Source organism: Hippopotamus amphibius, chromosome 4 (genome assembly GCF_030028045.1).
Source record: "Hippopotamus amphibius kiboko isolate mHipAmp2 chromosome 4, mHipAmp2.hap2, whole genome shotgun sequence".
NCBI classification, from domain to species: Eukaryota; Metazoa; Chordata; class Mammalia; order Artiodactyla; family Hippopotamidae; genus Hippopotamus; species Hippopotamus amphibius.
Genome location: NC_080189.1, coordinates 107,143,146 through 107,166,969, shown reverse-complemented (window position 1 = coordinate 107,166,969; position 23,824 = coordinate 107,143,146). Strand labels below are relative to the sequence as shown.

The window sequence follows — 23,824 nt, the reverse complement described above, 5'->3', positions numbered from 1 at the left end:
AATTTTAGGATGGGGTTTTCTTTTTGTGTGAAAAAATGTCTTTGGATTTTTGGATAGGTATTACATTGGATCTGTAGATCACTTTGGGTATAATGAAAAATATAAAGCATTGCTGAAAAATTGAAGACATAAATAAAAGAAAATGCATCCTATGTTCATAGATTTGAAGACAGTATTGATGCTCTTGTTGTTGTGTAGAGTGTTTTGTGTATGTCTCTTAGATCTGGGTGGTTTATTGTGTAGCTTAAGTCCTCTATTTCCTGACTTGACTTTTGTCTGGTTGTTCTAGGTGCTTTCTACTCTATCTTCCTAGAATTCTCTGTATAAAAAAGAAAAACAAAGAAATTCTCCTTCTTTTAATGTAGTCTACATTCTGGTTATACTTTATTTTTAAAAAACTGTAAGAGATTGCAGTTTGGTATACATACATGCACATATATACATATATGTATATTACATATGTACACACACGTGAATCACATTAAAATATATTTCAGAAGTGAACAAGACTTTTCTCAAATGCCAGTGTAGCACTATATGCTTGACTATGCATTTCTTTGGAAAGATGTCTTAGGGAAACTGGTGGCTGTGATTGCCTCTGAGAAGGAGAACTATATAAACGGCTGGGCTATATTTCAACGTGTCACCTTTTTGATTGACTTTTGTATCCACCTTAAGAGGAAAAAATGAAACCAAAAGCTGGTTCTTTGAAAAGATCAATCAAATCATTGGCCCTCTAGCCAGGCTCATTAAGGAAAAAAGAGAGAAGACATAAATTACTAACATCAGAAATGAAAGCGGAATCTGGGTCTCAGCTTTCTCCTCAGTATGAGGTTAAGGAGTTGGAGTAGATAAAGGTTTTCAAACTGCCCTGTAGAGCCAGAGATCCTTAGGTACCTTTCCAGGGCTGCCTAATTGAAATGTCTGTTGAGAGGTTGTTGAAGATTTCTAAGCTCTGAAATAGACTCTGAAAGACTAAGAGCCTACCCTCAGCGAGGTCAAATTCTGGTGAAAACTATTAATTTATTTCTTGTAAGCTCCTAGGTACCAAGTAGGACCTCCACTACACAATACATGCATATTGACTACAGGTCAGGTGCTGATGCGGGCGCTGGCGTGGGAAGACAAAGCTCTTGTTTCTAGGTTGCTCTGTCCAGTGTGGGGAGTCATCACCCACATGTGAATGGAGATGCTGAAAGCATGAAACACACACTGGATTTTGAAGACAGTATAAAACAAGAATGTAAGATGTCTCACTGTTATATTAATTATTGAAATATTTTGGATATACTAGGTTAAGTAGGATATATTAATTTAACCTGCTCCTTTTTAATATGGTGTAATATTTGTTATGGGCACTAGAGATTTTTAAATTTATGTGCCTCACATTACATAATTTCACTTGACAGCACTGTCTGATAGTTTACAATTTAGTGTGGTAGTAGTTACACTTTTGAGAACTTACATATCCTTTAAGGCCTTGTGCCTTGGCTGTAATCCCTGGCCAGTAGTCAGCATCGCTTGGAAGCTTATGAGAAATGGCAGAATCACCAGCTCCACCCACCCCAGATCACCTAAGTCAGATTCTGCATTTTAACCAGATCCCCGGGTGGTCTGTGTGCACCTGCACTTCTGAGGCTCTGATCTAGATCACAGGAGCAGGACTCTTGCTACCTGTCCTATTCTTGCATGGCTAATCCTGTTGCATTTGGGATTCTCAGCCTGAGGGACCTGGATCTTTCTGGAGGTGGGAAGGCTACAGGTGGGCCCTAACTTTGTGCATGTATGTCTATTGTTCATGAAAGTGTCTGTTGTTTTTATTTTCATCAGTAAAGCAGTGGTTATGAAAGGATGGCCTCATCAGCGACACTCGGGGACTTGCAAGCAATGAAAACGCTGGGGGTGGGGCCCAGCAGTGTTTGAACAAACCCTCTTGTGATCCTGATGTCAAATGCTTGAGAACCACTGAATCAGAGGTGAAGGCAAAGGAGAGGGTGGAGCTCCCTACCGCATCGTGGTCTGGCCAGGAGGGTGAGCTGAGATTGGCGTCACATGATGTGATGCAAGGTGAGATGGTGGATTTGATTCTAGATGCACTGAAACTGATGATATCGACTAATTTCAAATAGTCACTGAATAATTTTCTATCTGTATGTTCAGCCTAGCATAAGGTACCTCAGAAAACATGCGTTGTACTCAAACATACCTGAATTTTTTGAGAACTGGTAAAAATTCAACTTAAATAAATGTTTAAATTATTTTTAATACACTGATTTTATATAAACAATCACCAATGGATAGCCCACAGTATCTGATTACCATGTGACATAGTCGTGTTTGTTTTGGTCTAGCGGAATGGACTAAAGCAACAATTTATTAAAGGCAGTTTTTTTAAATACATTTATTAACCAATGTTAACACATTAAATGAATCTATATATTGCTAGTCAGAGCAGCTTACAAAATGCCAGAATGCATCATAGGACTGGACAGCCACGATGGGTGATTACAATGTGCAGAGTGGCAAAGCTCCACACCTCGATATAGCGTCATGATTGCAGAGTTTTAATAGTTTCCTAAAACAATCAATTGTAATTTTACCTAAAACTTTTACAAAACCAGGCCACAATCTTTTTTTAATTTTGTTTTTTTTTTTGTTTTTTTTTTTGTTTTTTTAAACACACAGTTTTCACGCTGTAGTAACTTGGAAATGTGCAACCGTGTCAAAGGAGACAAAAAAGCCAAAGTAACACGAATCTTACTTTCATGCAGCTATCGGTAAATAGTACACACTCTGGAATGATTTTACACCAAAAATAGTTCCACAATAACTTGCTCTCATAGGGGTGGATCGAAGTTTTAAAACTTGAAAAACAATCAGAGAAGGTAAGTGTTCTTGGTTACATCATCTCGCTCAGAGCACGGCACCATGGCAACACTGACTAATCACACAGCAACAAGGAGGGACCGAGAATGCCAAGTCCCTGCGTAAGTCAGGTATGGTGCCCAAACGGGGCTACTGGCAGGGCCCACAAGCCACTGGGCACCACTGGGCAGTAGCTTGTCGATTAACTTGTGTCACCACCATCTGCAACAGCATCAGGACCTCACGGGTGATTATTTCACAGAAGACTTAGTTACATTTTTATCTTTAGAGTGACCCTGACAAACCTGGAGAAAACTTTTTAAAAGGTTTTTCCCCTGATTCTCTCACTTACATTGTGTGTAATTGCTTTAATAAATATCAAAGGTCTAAATAAATATTTACAAATTCTTTCTCTAACCTTAAAAATAACTAAATGATAAATGGGAACTTGATCTAAGATCAGTCTTTGAAAAAACATAAATTGTGAGGTTTTTTTTTTTTAAAGAAGTAATTTAAATTTTCCTGGCTGTATTTTATATATCTATGATTAAAACAATCATTATTCAACTATCGATCCATTCCTATTGTAATGCTTCTTCATCCAGACATTCCGCAAAATACAGACTTTTTACAAATCACGGCATCTTTAATACAAGAAAATTAACATGCATTATTCTTCATTCTGTGTACAGCGATGGAGTTCACTAGTAGGCAAGGATCCACTGCTACAAACATAACGGCTTCTGTGAAACTTAAGTGCTCTCTTTCCTTTCAGTATTAACTCACAATATAGGAGGTGACACCAGATAATAGGCGACTGGATGATATCTGGGGAGGGGAGGAAAGCATTAAAGAAATTCGTATGCCTCATCTATAATTTCATGGATGGATAAAGGTAGTTTTTGGCTTTTTATTTAATTTTTGTTGTTTATTTTGTTACAAGCACTCACGTTAGGACAAAGATGAAATGTGCAAACTTTAAAATTTAAATATTCATTTTCTCTAAGATCCAGCTCAGTAAAAGATTACCCCAGTTCCCTGCAATTTTAAACTACAAGATCAAAGCTAATAATTTGTTATAAAAGTTATATATTGAAAAGAAATAATGAAAAACACAATTGGGAAATATTTAAGAAAAAATATGCAGGACTAGCACCTGCTGTGTCAACCCTGTTCCCTAAATTCAATCACATACCCACTGGCATGACCAACAGATAATGCCTTTAAACCGTAAATCAAGCTGAACAAAACCAGCTCAACAAGGTTAAGAAATAAATTTCACATCAAGGTAGTATGTTTTATTTCTGAAACAGTTCTGTAGTTCTTACATTCAGATCTATTTTAAATGTTTCTCTGTTAAACTCACTTGTATTCACCTGTTGTTTTTTTAAAGATCTGTTGTTTAAAGGTTAAAATCTCTGTAAAACCTAAAAATGTTTTAAAATTTGCTGAAAATGCAACAAACTCTCAATTAAAATTCATTTAAAATAATACCCTCCACTGATGTTCCTTTTACTCCCTGAAAAACTCCAGAGGAGCATTAACAAAAGATTTAAACTACTGTGCAAAATTTCTTCACGCAAAGTGTTTAAAGGCTGGTGCAAAATGGGAAGCAAATTCTAAACAATTTTGGCTTCTTGGAAACAAAAACCGCTGTGTCTGAGAAGAATAATGGTCAGTGACCCTCCGGGAAGAACCAGCCTTCATCTTTTCCGGCGACAGGTGCGCTTGTGCTCTGCGTGCCAGTGCTCCTGCTGACACTTGATGGAGCAGTAGGACGTGTTCCAGCAGCAGTGGTACATGGCCTCTTCCTCGCAGTTGTAGCACTACAGACAGGAAACCAGGACCAGCAGGTAAGGTGGGGTGAAATGCACGGGAGACTGGGTGTGGTCACAGGCCTCTGAAATTGTGCTTTTAAAGATACTTCTGGCTCAAGCTTAAACTAGTATCACCAAGAACACGAGAACATGTTTTCTGTCCTGAGCAGGATGGCAGGACACAATGGGATGACTGCGGCTCAGCGCATAGTCATCTATCAGCACACACAAACTTACTCGGCACACCACCAACTTTTCTCATCTCTACCAGGTCACTCCCATCGGCACACAAGCATAAGTAATTTCTATTTTCTTAAAAAGGTCTTGAGATTCTGGAAGATGACAGAGTAGAATCACCAGGAGTCTACCTTCCCACCTGGACAATAGCTACACTGTAGAATCTGTCTGCAGTAGCTATTTTGGAGCTCTGAAGTCTACTGAAGGCTTGAACAGTAAGTTATGATTAATTTTGGTCAATTTCAGCTGGTAGCACAGTAATAGCTACCTCTGCCCTACTGTCAGTCGTAGGTGGCTGCGCATGGAGCACCTGGTGGGAATGGCGGGGGGTGGAGGGTGCAAAAAAGAGTCTGTCCTGCTGATTCCTGCTTCTGGCCACAGGAATGGGCAGCCACTGTTGTCAAACCCCACCCCCGCCCCCCAACCATAACTCCTCCAGCTGAAGTGACTTCCAGAAGAGTTAAAGGGCCACTGCCCTTTTATTGCCCCTTTTGCAAGCCACACATTCAAAATCACCTGCAAACACAGGGGAAATTAGTGAATGTGCACACCCACGGAAAGGCTCAGAAAAGACCTAAGAAGACGTTTCGTTTACACCTCAGTTTGATCCTTGGCACAGAGACAGCTACAACAATCAAAGAAACAAAACCAGTAAACTATGAAAAGTGGGAGAAAATGAGTTCCAATTACCTAATATTATTAGATTCAAATGTCTAGTGTTCAACAAAAAAAACCCCACAAGATACAGAAGCAGGAAAGTATGACCATTCAAAGGAAAAAAAAAATCAACAGAAACTGTCCATGAAAAAGACCTACTGGCAGATATATTAGACAAAGACTTTAAAACCATTATTAAAGTCAAAGAGCTAAAGGAAGATATGGAGAAAGTCAAGAAGATGATGTATGAATAAACTGGAAACATCAATCAGAAGATAGAAACAAAAAAGAAAACTTGGAGCTAAGTCCATTAACTGAAGTGAAACACTGGAGGGATTCAAAGGCAGATCTCAGCAGACACAACAATGGAAACTAACAAGAGAGGGAAAGGACTGAAGAGCAAACAGAGCCTAAGAGACCAGTGGGACACCATCCAACAGACCGAAACACGCACCATGGGAGGAGAGAGAAGAAAAGAACAAAGAATATTTGGGAAGTTTTTACCCATGATTCAATCTGATGAAAGATATGAGTATAAATATTCAATAACTCCAAGTCAGATGAACTCAGAGAGAGCCACACTGAGACACGTTATCACAAAACTTTTGAGACTCATGAGAACAGCAAGAAACAAGGGAACTGTCGCATACAAAGGATCATCAATATGTTATCAGCAGATTTCTCATCAGAAATTTTGGAGGCCAGAAGACCTGATACAGTCAAAGGGCTAATAGAAAGTAAGAAAAACCTCTCAATGGAGAATCCTACATTCAGCAAAACTGTCCTTCAAAAAAGGAAATTTTTAAAATCCCAGATAAACAAAAGCTGAGGTAGTTAATGACCACTAGACCTGCCTTCATGAAGTACTCAGGGTGTCCTGCAGGTGAAATGAAGGGACACTAGACAGTGACCATAAGCCGTGTGGAGAAACCAAAGATCTCAGCAGTGGTAAACACATGGGCAGTTATAAAAGCCAGTACTATGGTAACAATGGCTTGTAACTGTACTTTTTCTTTTCTACATGATTTAAGAAACAAATATTAGTATAAAAGCTAGTATGGCTGTAAATTAGTTTGTAACCCCAAATTTTTTTTCTACATAATTTAGGAGACTAATACATCTTAAAGAATGTTTAATTTATATTTTTGGGCAATGTATGACGATGTAATCTTAACATCAGCAATCGAAAAGGGTGGAGCTGGACCTTCCTCTTGCAAGTCTGGTGTCTTCCCTCTAGCTTTCTCTCCTCTTTGCATGAAGACAGAATTACAGACATGGTATTAGGGCGTCCTGCTTGACAGTATCTGGATAAATTTTGAGCAGATCTTAATAATTCCCTTCTAGTGATATTTATACTTCATCATTCATCTGTTTTTCCTTCTAAGTTATCATCATATATTCTTCTAAATTATATCTAAGCTTCTCTTTTCCCTCTTGTCAAATCTTTGTCAAAAATTTTAAAATGTTTATTTTCCCCCATGAAACATTTACATACATTTTAAAGACTTTTCAGAATGTAGTCTAGATCAAATGAAGAATCACAAAACTTCACACAGTAATTCATTAAAATTAAAAGCAAGTTATGAGCCTTTGGGAACAAAACTTTTTCCCCTGTCAACTAACTGGGCTATGTGGAGAGTCTGTTTGCTGCTAATCCAGGTGGAAGACAAACAGGACATCATAAAAAAATGAACATTTGTCAGTTTTTAAGTTAGAGACCAGTGAGATGTTACTCTTATAAAGTAAAAGTAATCGATTTCTTTACTAGAATCTAATGTATAAATGTCAAGTGCAGTAAAATGAAAATCCTTAGTGTGCTATTATGATACTTGCATTTATAATTTTATAAGTTAGATATTACCCATCAGGAGTTACTCGCAAAAGTCAGGGCCAGCGCACTTATCAAAATAAAATACTTGCATAGATGGAAAAGTTATATAAATTAATTGTACTAAATATGTTATGTCCCAAAGTATCATAATCTCAGTTTAACAAAATAATCCTGAGCAATACTCAGTAATGTGAGAGCTGGAGTTTAAAAAAAATTTTTAAGTTAATTAAAGATGACAATTTCATGTTAGATCTTATTTCAGGAATAATTTTTACATATGCCATATATATCTTTCTGAATTAATTTTCATCATACCTATTGTATATTTTTCAGAAACAGATTCTAAGAAAATAGTGGTATTTACCCACTGCTTCTTCTTGGTCTGAGAAATTAGTTGTTTGTGCTGTGTTGCTAGCTTCTTGATTTCTTCTACAAATTCTTCTTTACACTTTTCCTTTACTTGCTTACATTTTCTGTCCATCTCACCCTGCATATTGGCTACAGCTTTATTTACAGCTTGTCTTTTTTCTTCTTCCATTTCAGAACGCAGCTGAAACAAAAAAGTTAACCCACAATGTGTCAGCTCATAATTTACACAGACCATTAAGCAAAACCTTAATGCACAGTTTCTACTTAACTGATGTACCACTTCCCTTTATTTCATTAAGGGCTATACATACACTAACTAGATGAGAAAAATGCTATTGTTAATTAAAATATTTTAAAAAGATACTATATTTCTACTTGTAAAAAGCAGCTGCCTGGTGGATGCCTAAGTGGCAGAAGCTAAACCGCAAGAGGAAGACGAGCCACTCTGCTGCCCAGGTGTCTGAAGGCAACGCTGGCGCTGGGGGCTGCAGTACCTTTTCCAGAGCCTCTCGCACAACTCTCTCAGTTTCGCGCTTGTGATCAGACTTCATTCGGTCTTTGAAGTCATTGAAAATCTTGGTGTACTTGTCATGGCACATGCTCTGACACGCGCCGTCGCTGGCGGTCTGGGTGCTGCGGTGCAGCATTCTCGGTGAAGAGGCACTTAACTTCCTGGTCTGAGTCGATACAGAAACCTTTTCGATTGGCTGAGGCATCGTGGGGATTTCCTGGCTGGAACTTACTGCTTCCGTCTCAGGCTCTGGTTCCTAAAGGATAAGGAAAGTGCTACAGGAGTCACTAGTTCAAGAGCAAGCTCTATGAGGAGAAAACCAGAGTGATACCGTAAACAGTCACATGATAAACTTTAAAACCCACGTCAGAAAACGGAAAATTATTTTGTATATTTTACCAGAATTAAAAATAAATTTAAAAAAATTTAGTAGGTATAATAATTCTAAACAGGAACTTCATTTAGAATTACCTATTGATATTACGATTTTTCCTTTCAAAGCAGACTAAACCAAAAAATTTATCACAGAAAATCCGTATCAATTTATAGTTACTTCTTTGGACGAGATTCATTAACCAACACCTAAGCCACTGCTCACTGGATGTGTTACGACTATGCCCACACTTACACGTACTTTAAAGTACACATGGATTTTGTCATCTTAAAAGGCCGAGCTCAGCCACAGTTTCCTTCAGTTTTTGAACACTGGCCTCATTGATGTGCTGGATAAACACTCTGATATTTCCTCATATTTTCTCCTAATAACAAAAAACAGTTCTAGAAAATGCAGCAGAGTGCCCTCCCACTTAGCCAGATGTGGTCCATGCTGCCTAACTGGTAAGGAGACGTGCAGCTCCATGTGTTACTCTGCAACAGGACAGTGGGAAGATGGGGTCCAGCATGGTTGCTACTGTTTGACTGACGGCAGTGCTTTTCACAAGCACCTGTCAGGAGCACTGCCATGATCACAACTGTGAAAATACTACCTGTTTCAACTGCCACCTGGACAGTGCAAGGCGGGCAACTTACTTCTTTTTTGGGTTCCACACTTTGATTACGTCGTCCTTTCTTTGCTCTCGGTTCTTGAGTGACCTTCAGCTGTGGGCATCATAAAAGTAACAGCACGTTATTCCCAACACTGTGACACACTCCTGTGCAGAGACCACCAGCCACAGACCTGCAGGTCAGGGGTGAGCACGTGTTCCCTTGCGCATTAGCTCTTCCAGGACCACGTGGTTGGCACTCACGGACTGACCCCTCTGGGCCCAGGGCTTGAAGGAGCCAATGCGCTGGCAGAGCTGGGACAGGGTTGGTGGTGGCTTCCGTGCACTGGACCTGCTTCTGGTTCCTTCCGCAGGGCACTTTACACATGTTACACACAGGGTGCGCTGACACCTGCACACACAGAACGAGAGCCAACGGGTTCCTGCCGGCGCCTCTCACCTGCTCGTTGCTGGTGGAGGAGATGCTGGATTCCGCCTCCTCCTCCCCGCGGTCCTCATTCTTCGATTTCCAAAACCTCCCCTCACGGAGGAAGCGCTGATGCAGCTCCAGCTCATCGCAGGCCTTCTTCCAGCCCATGCTGCGCTTGACGTGCAGCCGGTGCACGTTCACCGTGATGTCCTGTATGTTTTCAGAAGGAATCCAGGCCCTGCAAACAACATTGAAAGCGATGGTTAGAAATTTCCAAAATGGGAGGGACTTCCCTGGCTGTCCAGAGCTTGAGACTTTGCTTTCCAATGCAGGGGGTGCGGGTTCAATCCCTGGTCGGGGAGCTAAGATCCCACAGGCCTCGCGGTCAAAAAACCAAAACATAAGACAGAAGCAGTGTTGCAACAAATTCAATAAAGACGTTGAAAATGGTCCACATCAAGAAAAAAAAGAAAAAGAAAAAACTTTTTCCAAAATGGTAGAAACTCTATTCATTGTAAAGTACAATTTGTGGCTTGAATAAAAACTTACCAAGTAGAAAACAGGTGAAGTGAGTTTTGTTTTTCATAGTCATCAAAGCACAGTTCTCAGAATGGGAGTGACTCATTCACAAGCCCTTTTTAAAATGTTCAATATCTCATTGTTCTGAATACTGTAAATTATTCAAATCTAGCTATTTTCATGTTAGAACTATAAAATCACTTGTAAATGCCCAGAAATTTTCATGAGACAGTTACATACAACTTGAGGGCATGTAATAGCTATTATCTGGTAAGTCAGCATGTCCCTGTTCACTAGATGAACCATGACTAACAAATGGAAAAGTGTTTGTATCATTCAGCAACCAAGTACCCAACTGTGAACACATAATTGATCTAAAATTATATTTGGTTCTATTGGGAAGAATGCTAGAAATTTAAGGAAATTTTCCTGGGTGCTAATCACTTGATTGGACTTAAATTATTATCCAGCTAGAGTGTGGTATCCACTCAACCAGGGCTTCCCGTGTGCCACTGGCCCCACAAAGCGCACTGTGCAGATGCTGCCCAGATGGGGTTAAGGGAAGCTATGAATTAGCAGCTGGAACACAGTGAGGGTCCTCATGGTGCCTAGTTATTAGGTTGGCACGTCTACATGCATTGCCATGGCCCTGAACAGAGAAAAGATAACATAATGCAGACTCTGGGGTACTCTGGAGAGGGAGAGGGTTTCATTTGGCTGTGAGTGGTCACAGGTTTCACTGGGGCTCAATCTTGAAAGAGGAGTAAGGTTTAGACAGGGTATGAAGGGAGGACTTCCAGGTAGAAGGGATGTCACAAATGAGATAGGAAAATACAAGGATGTGTGAGCCACAGTTAGTAAGACATTTTCTAGAGCATAGGGTACAAGCTGGGATACAGCACTATGAATATACAAAAATTTTTTCTTTTCAGTCTTATTATAGAGTTTCAGAAATACTAGACTTAGGACTGTTCTGAAGGGATCTAAAAGACTCCTGGCACATATGCCTGAAGCTATAAACGTCGACTTCTAACTTGCTTGTACAAACTAAGCTGTTTGCTTTGGAATTTAAAAGCACATTTTAAATATGTAATAATCCATATTGTTATATGCTAATAGCTGAAATTATTATATTTTAACTTATAAATATTACATTAACAGTGTCATCTGACAGTGCTTTATTAGAAACCAAAGTAAACCACACTTTGAAAAAAGAGTGCAAATAAAATTTTGCTTGTGGAAGAGTTCCTTGCCATTAGATTGTGTATTTATATTATATTTATCTTTCGGTCAACAAACATTTATTGAGCACCTATTACATACCAGTCAATCAATAAAAGTGTTAAAACACTTTTTAAAAGTAGTATGTTTTTGAGAGAGATTTCTGTTATAAGCAGTGCTTACTACCTGGAATCAACCTGTGACCTAGGAGAGAATATTATCCCCTTGGACATAATAAAATTGAATCTATTTAATCTATTCTTAACATGAGACTTAAGTCTCAACGCAATTCATAAAAACATTCCTATTCTCCATTAATCATCTCCATTACTGTAGGTAATCAGATTTAAGTTTTAAAGAGTATCACTGAGCATGTAATCTGATCTGCACTAAAAATAAAAGGCAAACAGAAAGCACCCCGCAATTCACAGTAAGTTTAATAAAAAGAGGTAAAATCAAACCTGGCTATACCGACACATCTGTCCACCCGGAATTCTCTGAATACACTCACAATACAATGGCTCAGTGATCTGATGGCAAATGCCTGTGGAAATCCCTCCCTCCAGCTACAGGCAGCAGAAAGATGAATCCCTGTTGACAGTCAGACCTCATCAGCTGCTTGTCTCCTCTGACGGGCAGAACCCTGCAAACCCTGGGAAAACCCTGCCTGTGCTTGCCAGGACCGTTACAACCTGTTCAGGGTCTGGAGGGGAAGCAGCAGGTTCTGGTTTGAGTGTGCAGAGGGACCAGTCCAAAGTCATTCGTTTGTTTAAATTTCTTTCCTCCCACCTACGTGCAGTGACGTGAGGAACTGGCTGAAGAACACTTATGATGTTTACTCAAGGTGATCTCTGCATAACAATGTGGTATTTCATACCACTGAACTGCACACTAAAACACGTTTACAATAGTTAAAAAAAAGTATTTATTAGTGAAAACTTGCATCTGTTGGCCCTTATAGGCCATCTCTTCTTGGTATATAACATGTTGCTTAAATAACTGAAACTATAATTTTTAGAGTTCATTTTTCAATATATCAATGACTAATATGATAGAGTATCTTTTTTTTTTTAATTTATTATTTTTTGGGGGGTACACCAAGTTCAATCATCTGTTTTTATACACATATTCCCTCCCTCCCTTGACTCCCCCCCCCCCAAGTCCCCCCCACCCTCCCCGTCCCAGTCCTCTAAGGCATTTTCCATCCTCGAGTTGAACTCCCTAGAGTATCATTTTTTAAGGTATGTCCTCATCATTCACTTCAAATATCTTATTAGGCATATTGTAACCAGGAAAAGCAAAGGAAAAAAGATTCTGGATTTATAGTAAAATTGCAGATCTTTTATTTTCTAAAATGAAGTCCTTAGAATCCTATCTGTCCATGATTTTTTAGATAAAATCTTATAAGAAATAAGATATTTTGGGGAAAAAAACCTCTGGAAATGTAATTTTATGTTTTAATTCCCTCTCCAGATGACAAACTTACTCTAGGGACCCAAATACATCAGCTCAAATATTCTTTTAAAATATTTTCTGCATAGTATACTGAATGATATAAAACAAATTCACTCCTATTATTAATAAAATACCACTCATGGTTGAAGATACTATAAAGTTGCTTTAAAATCAGTAAAAAAAAAAGAACACAATATAGGTAAATTCTGATTATCAGATTGTTCTCATCTAGTAGTATGGTTTTTAAAAATAACTGAATTCTTTTTTCTAAATTAACTGTTTTATTTAATAAAATTCAGAAAACTGAGTCAAATCTTTCCCTCATATACATTCCAAGATCACAAGATCGACACTCTCCTGTGCCCCTGGGTTGATTATTTCTGACTGTGGCTTTGACAGAACCTTGAAAAGATGCTTGAAACTACCATAATGACATTACAATTCTATGAAATGGACACATCCTAAGAAGCCTTCCACTTAATTGCCAACATGGATTCAATCCCACTATTGACACGCTTCTGAGTTCAACAGTGTCAACTATTGGAACCACCCTGTTTGGTAACCACTATCTGAAATACACCCAGAAATACCATGTATAAGAAATCAGTGTTAGCTGCCCAGTCATGTGCTGATTTGTTTTTCAATTTAAAATATACTTCACACTGTTTCTGATAGCAAAGCCCCCAGAGCACTGGTCACAGCAGGACTGGACCCAGGACTCCTCGAGGCCTAGGGGCGATGGCTGCACATGATTACCTTTGGTGGTGGTGCCCGAAGAAGCGGACGTCAACCTGATTGTCCTCTTTCTGCATGACTTTGGCTGGCCAGAATCCAAAACCTTTCATTTTAGCCCAAACCAGTTCATGATTAGGTATCTGGAAATAAAACATTTTACCTTGTCATATTAAAGTATTAAATATATCATTAATACTGAACTACTCAGTCAAGTATAATCCATTATTTTGAAAATATTTTTTTTTCTAACTCCTGAATACACAGAACTTACCCCCACCGCAGGATTGACTGATTTTGCCTCCAAGAAAAACACCAAAAAATTAAAATTTGCATAAGCAATGTGGACCTTCATTTCTCAGAAAAGACACTGAAAAGTCTCTGAGAGCCAGTGGCACTCTGGAATGGAGCCAAAGGCCACGTCAGTAACAGTGGCAAACAGAACGCCCTAACTCTGCTTTAGGAAATACAGTCCAACCTGAGAACCAGTACAAAATGAGAGGATTTTAGGCCCTCCTACCAGTCTACCAAGACAGAGATGCAAATTTTAACGAGATCCTCAAGTGACTGGGGAGCACAGTAACGTCTCGGACGGGGGGGCTCTCAGGCAGGCTCTTACGCCATGGGGTGGGGGGGTGGGTGCTGCCCCTTAAAATCATGCCATTTTAGGGGAAATCACACAGCTGTAAGTATATATACTTAGATTTCTTGTGCGAGAATGAAAGGCAAAGCAAATTTTTACTTTATGTGTTAAGGGATTCAATGTTTATTTCTACGCTTGAGGGCCTCATTTTAAAGCCAGAAATGGATACTGACCCCAAGTTGTTTTTCCCATGCTTCAGTTTTTATACTCATTAAAACCATACATACTATGAGACAAAAAAGTATTTAGAAGGATTATAATCTTCAAGCAAACTGGAAATAAACTTCCTTAGAGCAGTACATCAGACACTTAAGAGGCAAAAAAAAAAAATCTCAAAATTTCACATACACAAGGATAGCAGAACCAATTGTCAGGACGAGCATTTGATAAATAGAAGCAATTCTTGCAAAGCTGTAGTTCATCCAGCTGAAAAAGAAAAGCAACTGTTTACACACATGCATAAAACGATATAAAACGGATCCATGCAAAGTAACATTCTTCCGGGTATACAGTCTTCAAGTTTGTTCCTCAAGCTTAAAATTCTAATGTTCCAATGAATAATAAATACCAGAAGATCCTGCCACCTTCTTGTTGGAACCTTCCAGAGTTCCCAGATTGCACTTGGAATAGACGACAGATTCCTTGGAGGGGCCACCACATATGACCTCTGCTTCCCAGCCTCACTGATACCTTTCCAGTTCAACACTCAGATTAAAGGCTCTTTCCTCAGAAACACCTTCTGATCTACCCATTTAAAACACCCGCTACCCATAAAGGCAGTCCTCACTGTGCCTCATTCTCCACTGTAGTCCTGTTGTCTTTCATAACACTTAGAACTTGTAAAGAAACCTATTTTGTCTGTTCTTTTCTTGAGTCTCCCTCTTCAGAATACAGCTGTGTGAGCGGGAAGCCAGCATGCTGATCCCCATTTTACTCCTCCCAACACAGCACAAAGCAGACACTCAATAAATATGTTTAACGAATAAAAAAAAAAAGTCATATTTGAAATGCAATCAAGAAACAAAATTTTTTATATAAATTGAGACACTTTGCAAAGATAGTATGGTTATAGATGAGAGTTTCAAATAAGAAAAATCACTCAAAAGACCCTTCCCTAAATATATATTTCATTTTTTTATATAAATATGAATGCTGTTGTTTGGTTGCTTTTTTGCCTGGGTAGTGTAGTAAGAAGTCAAATTTGAACCTTTCATTCAAAGAGGGTAACATTTATTGAGTGCCTGCCCAGTGCAACACATTTACAAGCAGTTATGCAACTAATACTCTTTAGGGTAAAGAAGAGAAAACAAAGTTTCCTTTTCTTCTAACTAGTAGAAGGTACTTAGTAACTACATGTAACTGCTAGGACTTCTCTGAAAATAGTTCTGCCAGAATTCTTCCCCCTCTATTTGCATTATGTCCCATGTATGTCAAACATGGAAATAAAATTATATGTAAAGAACATGGCAAAATTAAAATGTATATATCAGAGTGGAATTCTGAAACAGATTAATGTGGAATAAAGCAAGAGTTTAATTATTAGGCGTGGATAGTACCTCATGACATGTGTCTTTATAGAGCATCCTTGCTATGTCAGCTTGCTCACTGTCTGCTGTAATTAAAGACAGATATCTATTACCAGTAATCTAGAAACACAAGACTACCGAAATTAATACAGCCATTTAAATTTTCTTTCAGTTTAACAAAAGTGGACATACAGCATTTAAAACAAAAACGCGTATTTAAAATAAAATTCAGGCAGTAAAATTCTATAGGCAGCTTTAATTTTATATCACCATAACGTAATACTCTAGGGTACAGATGGGCCTCCTTCACTGCTTTTGAATGAGGGGATATTAATGGGGAAAATCAAAAGTAATCAAAGTGCTCATAAAAAGCCTTTCAACTGAGTTTATAAGTTTAAATATAAAACTATGAATAATAATAACATCCTCATCATTTAGTGTACTAGAGTTCTGCTTTTGGCCAGTCAAGTCTATAAGTTATAACTATATTACTAAATATTTTTAAATTTAAACCCTGACATTATTTCTTACTTACAGATCATTCAGGTATTGTTTTAATGTAATGTTTTATAAAAGATATTTCTCAACATGGAATGTAAACTGTATGAATAAAAAAAACTACACAAAGAAAGAAAAAATATTCAACCTCCATAGAAAATCACTGTGTTGTGGAGAAGCAACTGTGCGTCGGCTTTGAACTCCTCGTAACTTCGGTATTTCCCCTCGTTCACCTTCTGCAGAGGAGACAAAACAAAATGTCAAAGGGTTAATGGTGAAAACACGTGTTGGCATCATAGCCTTAGAGTGTGGGAAACAGCAGACTTTTCCAGAATGGCTGTGACTGCTCCTGTGTCCCATGGTACTAACAGAATGTGCACAAAAGAACCCCACAACCCCGCCTGCACACGGAAGAACCCCACAACTCCATCTGCAGTTAGACTGCTACAGGCAGATCCCACATCCTGCAACCACACTGTCTGCGATACGTATTCACTAGCGTGAACTGTGAAGCGGGAACGTCTCATTCTGTTACAACTGATGCTTAGTAAAAGCTGCTGCTAAGTGTTGTAAATAACGAAAGCTTTAGTCAGTGGGGTTGATGAGACCCTAACTACATACCTCCCATCTTTATAACTCAGGAGAATAAAAAATGAAAGAAGAAAGAGCCGTTAGCCTCTGTGACAGTTTACCGTTACCACAAAGAAGATATGGTTATAATTGTGAATTGGGACTAGATGCTGATGAATAAATAATTCTAAAATAAAGTCCTGGGCGGTCCTCTATGCACCAAGGCAATCGATGGTTCTGTCTGGCATCGAGGGTCACAGGGCTCTTTTATGAATACTGATATCCGAGCTCCACCCTGAACTTCTCACGGTCTTGGGCATGGGGGCATTCAGGCCTTGGCACTGTCTAGGGCTCCCAGGCCACCTGCCGACGCCCAGGTGGGCACACCTGCACCCAGCAGTCCCCAAGCACCATGACAGCCCGCATCTGGTCTGGACTGTACGCTCCTGAAAGCATAAAAACCACGTCTTCCTCTTCGTCGCCCTTCCGGGGCTTCCGCTCGCGGGCAACACCATCAGCTCAGCCAGTGTGCTCCGTGGAGCCAAGAGGGGCAGACTGCAGGACGTGGGGAGGGCCACACGGGGAGGGCAGCTGAGCTCTCCACTGCTGGCGGAGGCTCAGCGTCAGGAAAAGGGGCTATGCCCACTGTGCAATCTAGGGGTAGGAGGTAACATTAAAACTGCTCGTTTTTATGAATACCTTCATTTACCCCTTTCTTCCACTGAAATGATACACCTTTGGTCTTCCTCACTGGTCTCCCTATTATGGCCAACCATAAGATTTTAAAACTTCAAAATGATACACAGGTACAGAATTAGTAAATCTGCACACCTAACGGGAAACAGGTCTAAGTGTTCATTGGATTTTATTGTAATTTGTAATTAAGTATTAACAAACTCATTAACAATCCTCGGCTAGAGTAGGTAAAAGAACTTCGTTAAAGAAGGATTAAGTTTCCTAGTTAAAATCTTTGTTTTGTTCAAGTGTATGTCATTGTTTCCCAAGACCCTAGATCAGTTCTATGCTCTAATCTTCTCTTGCAAGAAACTCCTACCTACTGCTGCTAAAACTAGGAAACCACATCCACATGTCAATTACATTCGGAACATTACACTGACCAGGCTACAATACATTTTCTTTAATCAACGAGTATCAAGGATCTACAGGTTGCTGAAAACCAAGCCTCTTGGAAGATGACCCCTAAAGCTCACAAGAGGAAGCCACACAGGCCATTCACAAGGGCAGCTGCTCAGGCAGGAGGGCCGGCAGATGCACGACCAGGGCTGTGCTGTCAGGGAGCTTTACCTCCTGAATGGCAGGGACGTCCACCGCCGAGTGCACCAGCCGCCGGTACATGGGGTGTTTGTTGTCCTTCCCCTTTTTATTAAGGTCAATAGCCTGAAAGGTCACGAGACACATCAGTTCAAGCGCGGCTAGAGAAAGGGTAAAACATCAATTTCCAAACAACAAGTACCTTACGAGGCAACGAAAAATGTACATGCAGTGCAGTTTAATGTGGCATTCCTTAAGGTCTGAATAGGAAGAACAGTTATTTGGGGAAATTCAGTTTCATTTTAAACACTAATTATCAATGAAAATGTTCATTCTGATAAATGGAATTTTAAAATGTAAATGTTTCTAATCTAATACAGTTAAAGAAATGCCTGTGTTGAAAACAAAGACAAAGCAAATCTAAAAGCCTTTTGCAGAACTATTCACTGCACAAAAGAAACAGGACAGCAGTGGTTTCCACCCCTCACACTGCTCTATGCAGTTACTTGTCGGTCAGCAACTTTTAAGAAATGAGCCAGAGTGAAGCATATTCTGGGCGATTCTGAGAGGCCCCCGCACTCACCCGCTCCTTCATGCGGGAGACGATGAACCTCAGGTACGTGCTCATCTCCTGCTTGTTCGTATTTTTCTTCTTGATGCTCTGTTGGAAACAGAAAAGGCCAAGATAAAATCTGATCATTTATAAGTCTATATTCTTGTAAAAGATGTCTATATATAAAAGATTATATAGTATGCAAAGATTTTCTTAAAATATGTAATATTTCCAACATATCTGATGCAGAGAAATCTTCAAAATTTGCATACCAAAAGGAGCATTTCACGTAACGAGGTAAGAACTGGAAAGTATTATACTGTCCCTGACATAGTAACTTAGAGAACTATGCTTTTTTTCTTTTCTCGATGTTTTAAAACTTCAACCAGTTTTCAGAAGGAAAGGAGTAATGACAGTAGCGATACTAATGATATAATGTAGAATCACTTATTTTATTCAAAAAATCAATGGCTGAAACCCTTTAGGGAATATTTCAAAATAGCAATGTTGAAGGGTGAATTTCAACATAATTACACGCTATTAAAAGTCTGCGTCACTCAGGTATGATGTGCACTGCAGCACACACATCTACTACCCATTGCAAAGTCTCATGGAGCTCTTCAGTAATAACTTCAATTTCTCTTGGTCTTGCCTAGAAGCTAATTAGCTTCCTTAATTTATCTCTCAGAAAATTTAGCTTTACAAAAAGAAAAAAAAAAAACAGGATTTTACCTTTTATGTCATTTCTAGACAGCTAAGAAACAAGGACCAATGTTCCCACATCCTTAGTCAAGGTTAAGATACCACGACAGACACTGGACCATAAGTAAAGTGCACTGCAGAGGATGAGTAGGTTTGGGCCACTATTTAACAGATGCTTTAATTTTCTCAGGCCACTACATTATGAGTCTCTTCCCAGTGGTATTATTACTTGCTCCCAAAAGAATTTTACACACAGAAAGTCATCTCAATATGCTAAAGAAGGAGCAGACATTTCTCATGTAAATGAGAAAGCTTAGCTATGGCTTAAGCAAAGTGATTATACACACACAACATTAAAATATCTGAATAAAAAGTGGACAAGCGTTTTCTGAGCTGGAGACTTCCTTCCATACACCTCGTGTTTGACATGATCCCCTCCGACCCTCCTCACTTGGATTCTCTGGCAATGTACAGCCAGTGCTCTCCTTCCTCTCCTTTATTCTACGACCTGTGCAGTTTTATTACAGAGCAGTTCTTCTCATACCCCAGGTACACTGGTGGACTCCCATAAAATGCAGTTGGGCTCTACCCCTGAGCATCTGAACTGGAATTTCTAAGGGAAAATTCTGCATGTGTGTGTTCATTCATTTACTGTTAATTCCTCAGGTGGCTGTGACATATGGCCAAGACCAAGTACTAACGGTGCAGATGTGACCTTTAAAATGCATGTATCCTGAACCCCAGGTTTTATAATCTTTGGGGAAAGGGACTTTGACGTAGCTTGTAAATTCTCACTTTAAACAAAATCCCCAGTGAGTCCCAGGCACACAAACATGTGAGAACTATTAGCTGCTCCCTCCTGTAAGCCTGAGTAAAACAGTGGATCTCAAACATGCTCGGCTACTAACGTTTGTGCATAAATGCTCTTGCTAGCAGGGCCATCCCTCCATGCACTGCTTTCTATGCTAAACAGCCTGATTATCTGTTGGATATAGTGAAGAAAGGGTAAGAAGGCCAAGGAGGCTTTTTCCTTACCTCTTGGGAAATCTATATTCCCTTAAAAAGAGAGAATAAAAACAAATGTTTCCAGGGAGTTCCCTGGTGACCTAATGATTAGGATTCGGGGCTTTCACTGCCATGGCCCGGGTTAAACCCCCGGGTTGGAGAACTGAGATCCTGCAAGACGTGTGGCACAGCGAGAAACAAACAAACGAAAAAACCAAATGTTTCCAACAACATGCTCTACCATGCCAATTCTGAGGTGTTTTGGGAGCACTGACACTGCTGATCCCAAATACCCTTCTGGTCATTAAATCACACACCCGTGTAAACACAGGTGTAGCAGCACCTACATTAGGCTGGAGCTCCTGTAGCACTGTCTGTGGGGCCGTGGGTCTTTAACAGCTAACACATTATTCAGGCGAAACACACAACCAGCACTGGATGTAGCGCTGAAATAGTACTTTAATGCCCACTAAAAATTGTGCCAAACTAAGCAGGGTGGGAACACTCTCCTCTCTGGGTCTCCCATTGAACACCTGGAGCTCAACCAGGCAATGAACGCTGTTGAAGCCAATGGCCACTAGTGCTAGGACAGCTGCAGTCCCTTGAGAGGCGACCTTGGGAAAGGGTGCTCGAGGCCTCCTCTGCTCCAGGGCTGCTGTGTGTTCTACACGCACAGGAGTATATTTTTTTCCCTTCTGCGCTCTCAACATCAACCTACGAAGTACTTCATTGCTAGTCGGAATCCAACCCCTTTTGGTTTTCGAACCTTAGAAAATACAGCAATTCAGTGTTTCTCTGCGGGTGACATTTATGCAGTGCCAGCATCAGAATCTCTCTACAGGCACACCTCGCTGTACTGCACTTCACAGATACTGTGCTTTTACAAATTGAAGGTTGTGGCAACCCTGCATCAAGCAAATCTATGGGGCCCTTTTTCCAGCAGCATTTGCTCACTTTGTGTCTCTAGGTCGCATGTAGGAATTCTCATAATATTTCAGGCTTTTTCAATATTATTATATTTGTTATGGTGATCTGTGATGAGTGATTTTTGATGTTACTATGGAGAAACGATTATGTGATGGTTGGCCTTTTTTAGCGATAAAGTACGTTTTAAGTAAGGTGTGTACCTTTTCTGACATGATGCTACTGCACACTTCAGAGACTACAGCGCAGTGTAAACATAACTTTTATGTATCAGGAAGCCAACAAATCTGTGCAGCTCACTTGACTGTGATATCTGCTTTAATGCTGTGGTCTGGAACCAAACCTGCAATCTCTCCAAGGTATGCCTGTACAGCTAAAACATCCTAACCAGCTGGTTCTTTCTTTGAAACTTTTTGAAACAGTAGGGGAAACCCTATTTGACTTTGCTTAAGTTTAGGTAGCTGTGCATTACATAGTTCATGTAATTCCCCTGTTTAAATAAAGATCTACTTTCAGTTCCTATTTCATTTCCATAGAGAATCTACAAAATACATGAGTATCACATTCTCTTAGAATGCTTTTACTTTGGTTTCACCTGTTTAAACAGGTTTAGATTAACTGATAATTTAGTATAACCACGTGCAGCAATCTTTCTTTCTGGGAAGACTCCACGTGTACTGAGTTCAGGCCGAGGGCCTTAATTTTACAAAGCTATAATAAAGGATACATTAGAGAATACAAATCTGATTTTGTATCATGTTTAAATTTGCTTAGAGTAAGGTGTAGAGTATCTCCTCTTCAGTGTACAATTAAAAGTGGTGGCATATGCTTGGAAAAGTGACTATTTCAGCAAAATGTAAAAGGAAATAAAGGGGATGGATAACTTCTGTGGCTAAAAGGATATGACCCACCCCCACCCTTCACAGCTCCAACTCTGGCTGTTGGAGAAAGATCTCCTAGAAAGATCTCCTGCCCACTTTACAAAGTACCACCCGGATTTAGACAGCATTTCAGTGTTGACCACCTCTGGTGGTGCATTAGAACTGCCTGGGAAAGCCTTTTAAAAACAGGTAATGTGTGGGAAGCTGCTGCATAACACAGGGAGATCAACTCGACGATGGGTGATGACTTAGGGGGCGGTTAGGGAGGGTGGGAGGGAGGGGATATGGGGATATATGTATAAATGCAGCTGATTCACTTTGTTGTACAGCACAAACTGGCAAAACAGTGTAAAGCAATTATACTCCAATAAAGAGCTTAAAAAAAACAAAACACCTAACGTCTATTTATACAAAGTTCTGAAAAAGGCACAACTTATCTGATGAACACTAATGAGTACGACGCTCCCCTGGAACAGGGTGGGATTCAGCAGTCACGTCTGCGGGACTCGGGTGCACAGCTACATGTGCATTTGTCTATTTCTCATGTGGCACATTCAAGACACGTGCAGATTACTGCGATGTAAATGTTCTCTCCAAAGAAAAAGCCACCACTGTCCAGGGACGGTGCAGACACTGGTTTACAGAGGAGCCTGGGCACTGGCAGTCCTAACACCCCAGATGTTTCTCACAGGCAGTTCTAACTGAGAACCACGGCACGGCATCATGAAAGAGGCTGTTTCCTTACACAAACGCATGCTGCTGCCCAGCTCACCCCTGCTGCTGTCCTGAGAAGATCAGGAAGCAGAGCTGCGAAGCTGGCTTCTCAAGTGACACCGGATCTAGAAGCCTGTCCACTTGCTCACACCTCTCTTATGTTTTAACTATTTGTTGGTTTTTTTCAGTTAATGTATTAGAAACTTCAATGATTCTGGCTCTATAAGGAGTCACCAGAGGAAGTTTCATATCCAAGGAGGATTATTTTGTTGAAAGCCTCTATGTTACTTTAGTTTTTTACTGGCTGCCCAATACACCTTTTCTCGTGACCAACACGGGATTCTACTGAAAATGTAAGGCAAGAACTGAAACGCTTGTGAACACTGCAGCTGTAGGTGTATCCAGGAGGCTGGGGGAGCCCACTTCTCACATGTGTGGGCTGAGGCACTTGCTCAGAGAAGGGAAGAAACAAAAGAGAAGATTCTGAACAGATGCAAAATCTCTTCCAGCAATTTGTAGGGACGAAGCATTTGTCATAAGATGCTTTCACATTTGCTAAACTTGTGGACTTTCTTCCTAACACTTTCCGGTTATAATTTAGAGATCTGGCATTTCATGAAAGAAATCAACAGAGCACACACTCTGTCCAGGGCTGCACCTTAAAATGTCTGGGGACTTCTTAGGTAACGTGTTGTGAGCTGCCTTACGTGACATTCACAGCAGAGTGAGTTAGTGCCTGCTGGCCAAACCAGGACATTGATACGGCTTGAGAAAAAGCCACTTACAACTAACAAAAAGGAAAGGAGTAGCTTCTAAGGTAAACACCATTCTGCATGTAACACAATTAAGTAGATAACTCTTGACAACAAGGTAAGAAAAACATAAAAACTGTGCTGTATAAAACCTGCA

The 23,824-nt window shown here is 39.9% G+C and overlaps 1 protein-coding gene across 12 annotated transcripts in view; it reads right to left on the bottom strand.

The window, feature by feature from the left end:
* Window positions 1–375: 375 nt before the first annotated feature.
* ZMYND11 (zinc finger MYND-type containing 11) overlaps window positions 376–23,824 on the bottom strand; it is a 118,211-nt gene continuing 94,762 nt past the window's right edge. For 11 of the 12 annotated variants that reach the window (XM_057730539.1, XM_057730534.1, XM_057730533.1 and 8 more), the window contains 11 exons: window positions 18,720–18,797; window positions 18,170–18,262; window positions 16,443–16,530; window positions 15,827–15,882; window positions 14,619–14,696; window positions 13,652–13,770; window positions 9,731–9,938; window positions 9,317–9,385; window positions 8,271–8,543; window positions 7,772–7,957; window positions 3,784–4,691 (listed from right to left, as the gene is read on the bottom strand). In XM_057730539.1, the coding sequence (XP_057586522.1) occupies window positions 4,569–4,691; window positions 7,772–7,957; window positions 8,271–8,543; window positions 9,317–9,385; window positions 9,731–9,938; window positions 13,652–13,770; window positions 14,619–14,696; window positions 15,827–15,882; window positions 16,443–16,530; window positions 18,170–18,262; window positions 18,720–18,797 (1,371 nt within the window). In that variant the 3' untranslated portion in view covers window positions 3,784–4,568. Of the gene's footprint in view, window positions 3,694–3,783; window positions 4,692–7,771; window positions 7,958–8,270; window positions 8,544–9,316; window positions 9,386–9,730; window positions 9,939–13,651; window positions 13,771–14,618; window positions 14,697–15,826; window positions 15,883–16,442; window positions 16,531–18,169; window positions 18,263–18,719; window positions 18,798–23,824 lie in introns of those variants that run through there. The other variant, XM_057730541.1, reaches the window with a different exon arrangement.